The sequence below is a fragment of the Apteryx rowi genome, unplaced genomic scaffold (assembly GCF_003343035.1).
Source record: "Apteryx rowi isolate R43461 unplaced genomic scaffold, aptRow1 scaffold_132, whole genome shotgun sequence".
NCBI lineage: Eukaryota > Metazoa > Chordata > Aves > Apterygiformes > Apterygidae > Apteryx > Apteryx rowi.
In genome coordinates, this window is record NW_020447553.1 from 1,158,561 (window position 1) to 1,165,453 (window position 6,893).

The following is a 6,893-nucleotide window of genomic DNA, read 5'->3' on the forward strand; positions in this document are numbered from 1 at the left end:
CATCGATCCGTAGCAGCTTCGCCGCAGAACAGCACGGCGACCGCCCGCTCGCTGCAAAACCCGTCCGCCCACGTTAGGATTTACCCCCGGCCGGTCCTAGGGAAGCCTAGCTCCAAGGAAGCGCGCTCTCCGTAGCGCCCCTAAGCAAGCACGTCCCTCACGAAACAGTAAATTTAATGACGGAGGGAAGGCAGGCTGGAGTTGCCGACAGGACAGCACCATCGCCGGGGAAGCGGGAGGAAACGAGCGTGCGGAGCCTGTTCCCGCTGTCGCGTCAAGGGCCAAACAGAACCTGCAAGAAGAACCGTCAAGGGGAATCCTATAAACGACAGTGCTGCGAGTGATTGAAGGCAGCTTTTAACTCTGTGCTTTTGCCGGCGTTAAAATGTTTTGTTAAAAAGAAGTGCTCAGATGTTTAAAAAAAAAAAAAAAAAAAGCTCAACACAAAACAGTCTAACCAGCGAGGCTGTTGGAATGAAAACCAAAAGTCTTAGCTCAAAGCAGTTTCTATGCTACTTAGTTTATGTTTGTATTGTAACTGTTTGATGGTTGACAGTGAGTTAGACCATTGCACATGCTGTGCGAGATTTGAGATTGTGAATATTAAAAGGAGCATTTTGCTTTCAAGGCTATGCCCAACATGAAAGCTCGCATAAATGATTACACTGTTCCTCAAATACAGCACACACTGGAGCTTTAAACTGATCAATCAGTCCTTTAACAGCTCTACGACAAGAAAGCTATGGGCTTTGTACTTTACTGTGTACGTTCTGCTTTAATCTCATAGGAGGCTGGGGGGGGAAAAAAAAGTGGAATATAAGCCCTGAATTTTTATCAAGACTCAGTACTGATCAGTAATTCCTGCCTGTTGTTTTCTCCAGGAGAAAGCCATTAATTTGAATTGACATTGGCATGTTTTATGTCGGACAGAACAGCAATGCCACTTCAAAATAAAGCTGAAAAATACTCAGATTATTGAGCAGAGAGATGTATTTTTCAAGTCAGCACGCATACCTTCCGACATATGTGTGGACACAATCATTCCAGTTCCCTGCAATCTACTCTCTCTCTGATACTTGCAGAACAAGCTGCGCTAGGACCTCTTTGCTGTCAGACACRGGAAACTGAAGAGCGGCAGGATCCACTGTGTCAGCACAACAGCATCTCAGTGCATCCACCCAGCAAGCCTCTAGAGTCCTGCAACAAACATACCACAAGAACAGTAACAGAACACAGACCAGGACTAGTCAATGCCATGCTGGAGGTGATTTTTTTCTTTTTAATTAGCAAGGTTAGTATGTTTCATCCTCTTATTTTTGCCACAGCTCAATGTTTGTGGAACAGGGTAAAAGAAGGACCAAGTTTATTGGATGTCTCAACTACACAACATGCTTTACAGGAGACTGTTAATAGCACGTGCGCTCCTAAAAAGTAATTTTGTCCAAGTGATTTGACTGTCTTGCTCCATAGCAGAGAGCACTCAAAGAGGAGCCCTCACAGAAYGCTTTCTTGTAAGATGCGAATCACTCCCACACTTTCACATTAGATGCAGATTCCCCCAATGGAAAACCAACATTTTAATAATTTCATCCTGTTTTGTGGCAGCAACAACCTTACTGAATGTTGCAGTCTCCCCAGCTAGGGATACCACTGCAGTTTTCTGAATTCACTTTTTTTTTTTTTAATTAAAAACATACATATTTGTTGTTTTGAAACAAGCACTCATAATGCAGACAGCGATACAGCTCTCTGGAGGTATGACATGTAAAAGAAGAAGTAAGGAGAAAAAAATAAAATAAAATTTAGTGCAACACAGGTGCAGAGAGGGAACAATGAAGACCAACATCTCACTGTGTCAGACAGAAAAAACACACACAAAGTAAGGCTCTGACTCTCCATACACAAACCAGCATCAACATTTTATTATTGTGTTTTAGAATTCAATGGGGGGAGGGGAGGGGGAAGGGGAGGAAGAACAGTTACAAATGCGTAAGTCCAGTGTGCATATAGGTCAGACCACCTGCAATCTGAAGTAGCTGCAGATCTCCTCTACACACTGTTTTAATACAAAATCCTAGGGACCTAGGTCTATGCTGCTTTATTGTACGGAAGATCATAATGTGAAAAAAGAAGTGTAGCTCCACTTCCACCTTTATCTGTCTGGACGGGTCATTCCTGGCCTGGTTGGCACCATCATGGGCCTGGATGGTGGTCTCATCATTGGAGGCCCTGGCATCATTGGCATGTGTCCTCCCATCGGTGGCCTCATCCCTGGAGCTACAGGAGGAAAAACAGGACACTAGAGAAAAGCTCTCAGGAACAGCAGCTGCAGAGTCACGTCAATACAGGGTGCAGATTCTCTCCCCCACCCTCCAGGGAACTCTCATTTTGTAAGTGTATAGAAGGAGCCTTCTGATCCGGAAGCTGGCTGAGGGACTACATTTCTCTGAAGGATATTAGCAATTAGTAGAGGAAGAACCAAATTCGTGGGTTATATGACCAGCTTTGACAGTATTCACTATCTACTTCAACCACTCAAAAGAGACACTAGCTCAATTGAATTGGAAAGTTTGGAAAGCGCTGCAAGATCCTCAGATTAAGTGTGTTCAAAAATAGTCTAGTGTACTTCTTACAGCTGGGTAACAGCATTACCAGAAGAGAAAAGCAGCAGTTTCATCAAAAAACACTGAAATAATGATTTCCATCCAACTTCTCAATTTATCCTCAGGCAACCATTATAGTGCCTAGTATCTCAGATTATGCCCCTATTTTGTGCCTTTAGAAAACACTTAAGGAACAATTTCTACTGGCAACACAATAATTGCAAAGACATTTCACTGCATTTAGCGTGTATAGATGTCTTCAGATTTGTTCCAGTAACTACTTCAGTAAGATGTCCTCTGAGAATTCTTCAAATGCCAACAAGCTCAAAAGGAGAATGGATAATCAAGACATTTTAGTTTGTCTTTGCTGTTCTGAAAAAAAACTTTTTAAGGCATGTCACTTTTCTGGAATATATTATTTTGAGACATTCTAAAAGATAAGCTTCATCTATTGCTGAAATTTATCCCTAGTGCAAAAATGTAAACAATACAAACATAATTCCTCAACAATTAAAGATGATAGTGCTAAGACAGTAGAAAAAAGGCAGAAAGGGAAGGCAGAAAAAACACAACTTACCAAACCCAGAATTTCAACTGTACAGCAAGACTCGTAAGTACTCTCTCAAYAATCAGTAACAGAACTTTAACTTGACTTTGTAAGAGCGTTTTATGTCTCACCACGCAGAGGATAACGGATCAGCACAGATATGTGTACGTGGTACACGCACACTGAAATACTTCACTTGAGGCTGTCCATCCATGCAGCGTCTAAGACGACTGCTGCCTGCAGTGACGCAGCCATAGGCTAAACAGGGCATCACTACATCTAGCATCCAGGTGCTGCAGCTGCTTCGTTTTCCAGTGAGCTCCTTTTACAGCTATACTGCCTATCAATACTCCCATAGCAGCTCAATGGAAAATATACCCCAAACATTCTGCAAATCAGACCATGCAGTACTGCAATTACAGAGAATTGTTTATTTCCAGACTTACCAGGCCCAACTGGCATCATTCCTGGTGGGGGTGGGCCCATCATTGGCATCATTGGAGGTCCACCCATATGAGGGGCTGGCATCATACCAGGTCGTGGGGGGCCAGCTGAACACATATACAGACTGGTAACATATCTAATTGCTTCAACACTCATCAGCAACATGCAACGTGAAATAGTTATTATTAAGCCTTACAGGAAACTTTAGTAAACTTAGGAAATTTTCTTTATTACTAAGATAAAGATGTCTTAAGATTGTTTTACAACTGCCTGTCCTCATTTTCCATTTCAACTCTGACTTCAGGTGCTAACAAATGAGTTAACTGGAAGAAGGATATGCTAGATATTACTTTCCACTTTGCATTTCTAACACAGGTGACCACCACTTACAACAGCAGAGCTCTCTATACAGAAAGGGATCTCGAGAACTTGCCAGCTGAAGTGCAAAACAAGGTTATCAGTCCTATTCCATTCTACTAAGAAGCTGTACCAGAAGTTTTAATGACACTATCTACCTGGCAGCTACCAAGCAAGTGAAGGAGCACACATTTCTATTAAAGCGCTCAGCATTGCTAAAATACGACAAACTAAAGATCACAACAGTCATTGAAACACTCTTACAGAGCGTTCTCGTATATTTTGATATTCACGAGCTCAAAGCTTCTTAGCTTGATTGCAGGCTAAAAGCATTTTTCCTTACAAGTCCAGGAAACATAAAACGTAGCTAAAGGCTGCCATCACAGTTACAGAGAGACTTACGGATGCTGGGAGGAGGTGGTATCATGGCTCCCCCAGGAGGAGGTGCTGAGAATGGTGTAGGTGGGATTTTCCCTTGCTGAAATGCAGCCGCTGCATTGGCAAAAAACAAACAAAAATATATATAAGCAGGAGAAAAAACAGTTACCAGGTTGAAGAAGCACCTATGTCAATCCTCCTTCCCGTGTCAAGCGTTCAGAGCATACTTAATGTCATGCTGCATACTCAACTGTTCTAACTCTGGAACAAATTCCAGGTTTATATGGCTTGTCAGGGTAGGAGTACCTGGTATTCTTGAAGTGCTCTGTGACAAATTTCACACACCTAACAGGAAGGTGGATGGCAGAGAAAATACATTCATGTGATTTGCAGCTATAACTTTTACCTAGAATCATTAGATTAAGCCATTAAGCTAGCCATAAGCTAACTGAAAAAGGTAGTGAGCCAATGACCTAGGTAGGTGACCAAAAGCATGAAAAACATCTTATGTGACAGGGAGGAGAAGAAATACAGAAGACTGGAACTGATCAGAAGAAAGGCAAAAGATACGAGAGTTGAAAACTCCTAAAGAAGAAAAGCTGCCAGAAGGTTAACGTAGCATTTGTATTTATCCTGTTTACAGAGAAAAGAACAGCTATCCACAGAAAAAGTGAGGGGAAAAGAACCCTTCAAACAGAGAGGAAACGCTTCACATTTTATTCAGTCCATTAACACCAAGAATGCAAAAATCAATATCACTAGAGAGCTGAGGCCAAGAGACTACAGCGTTAAAAAATCAATCCATACATTTTAATGTCCGCTTTCCTACCTTTTGGATTTTTATTCATGCTGTTTGCATAAACGTGCTACTACCAACAAAAGCAAAACCAGAGTAAATTTAAGCACTAGAGAGATATCTCTTTTCTCTCTCAAGGAATGGCACTAAAAACATCTGTCCTCCACTCTTTTGCGGAAGAATGGGAACAAATTTGTTTTGCAAGCTTCTTCTCATAAAGGCTTCAGACACAACTTTTTAGATTCAAAGGAGATTCTTTTAAAAGCTAACAGAGTTTGTATAAAATTCAACAGCCCAAGAGGACCCTTGAACTTTGTGTAATGTGACTTTGCATGACGTTATGTAGCTGTGCTAAAGAGTGGTATCTACAACAGTCCTAACCCATAATAAAGCAACGTCTGCTTGCAACAACCCCTTACAGAGAGCTCTTAGTCTCTTCAGTGGAAACCCTCATCCCAAGTAGTTCAAGTCTGAGACTCTAAGTGATATTCCCGCTCACAACTCACACAGCAAAGAATCACCACAGAGGCGAGACAAAATCAGCAAGGAGGGGAGGAAGACAAGCACGCAGAGAAGAGACAGGAGCGATGGCAAAGCAATCCAAGGACGTAAGAAGATTAGTCTCACTTGTTTTGTCAATCAGGCTCTGAGCTTGTTCCTCCATCCATTTTTGATAGTAGTCTTTCACATTCTCTTTGTGTTTTCTGCCACTGCAGTGGGTTTTTCTCACAGAGGGCTGAGAAAAATCACATAAACCCAAAAGTTACTGGAAACTTTTGTAAAACTTAAACGCATGCCATTTAGACATATAAAATAGGCTGGCTTCTATGTACAGTCAGAAGACTGACGCTGTGCAATACCTTTACATAAAAGCCACAAGTGTTGAGACACAAATTTAAGTAAAAGAGGCTCCCATAAGACAAAGTTAGCTGCCTCCTATAAACTCACTGCAACACTCACGTGCACCAAGACATCAAAAGCCAGCAGACGCTAGCGTCTGTCAAGTTACTCCCTTGTTCTTGGTTGTTTTGGTCATAAAGCGTCAAACTAACAGGACGTTACTTCCAGTGAGTTTTTAACCTATGTACGTTCTTTTGTTAAGCCACTTGATACAATAAAAGAACGAACACAGAGAATTTGGTACTTACCGAGTCATGGGTGAGGTACGTGTCACAGTAATCGCAATAAAACCTGCAGAGGGAAAACCCGGTCACCGCCTACACCACCTCCTGGGCCCGCGGGCCCTGAGGAAGCGCCCCCAGCCCCAGGGACACTCGGCGCCCACTGCGACAGTGTTTGCACCCCCCCACACACCCCRGGCAGTCACCGGGGCCACCCCCCACCCCGGGACCAACGGGGGCCCTCAGCGCCCCCTCCCCGGGGCCGGGCAGCCCCTCGCCCCGGCGCAGCCGCCCCGCCACCCGCCGGGGCCCGCTCACTTGGGCATGGTGCTCCCCCGCCACCGGCGCCGCCGGGAAGTGACGCACTCAAGAGGCGCCGCAGCCTGCCTGCGCTTCCTCTCCCGCCGCGCTTTGACCGCCCTCGGCTGCCGTAGAAGGGCGCCTCGCCGCCCTTGCGGCAGCCTGGCGCGGCCTCAGCGGCCCACGGTGGCCTGCGAGGGCCAAACAAGGCGCTGCGGCGGGCTTCGCTTTGCCCGCCCGCGGGCACAGCGGGCTCCGGGGGCCGGGAAGGGCCCGGCCTTCCTGGGAGCACGTCGGGGCCTGCAATGGCGGCCTCATCTCCACGGAGGCGGCCCACTCGCCCATGG

At 44.8% G+C, this 6,893-nt stretch overlaps 1 protein-coding gene and 1 long non-coding RNA gene across 2 annotated transcripts; both read right to left on the reverse strand.

Annotated features, from left to right (window-relative positions):
- Positions 1-157: 157 nt before the first annotated feature.
- LOC112961491 lies at positions 158-1,709 on the reverse strand. The gene is made up of 2 exons (XR_003252043.1): positions 1,015-1,709; positions 158-292 (listed from the first exon to the last, which is right to left on the reverse strand). It is a non-coding gene; the product is annotated as an uncharacterized LOC112961491 (long non-coding RNA).
- Positions 1,710-1,892: 183 nt separating this feature from the next.
- On the reverse strand, positions 1,893-6,636 carry SNRPC (small nuclear ribonucleoprotein polypeptide C). Its single transcript, XM_026056753.1, has 6 exons — positions 6,565-6,636; positions 6,274-6,316; positions 5,753-5,861; positions 4,354-4,443; positions 3,597-3,701; positions 1,893-2,277 (listed from the first exon to the last, which is right to left on the reverse strand). Exons 1-6 carry the CDS (start codon positions 6,570-6,572, stop codon positions 2,153-2,155), a joined length of 480 nt encoding a protein of 159 aa, XP_025912538.1. The 5' UTR covers positions 6,573-6,636; the 3' UTR covers positions 1,893-2,152.
- Between the last annotated feature and the right edge of the window lie 257 nt (positions 6,637-6,893).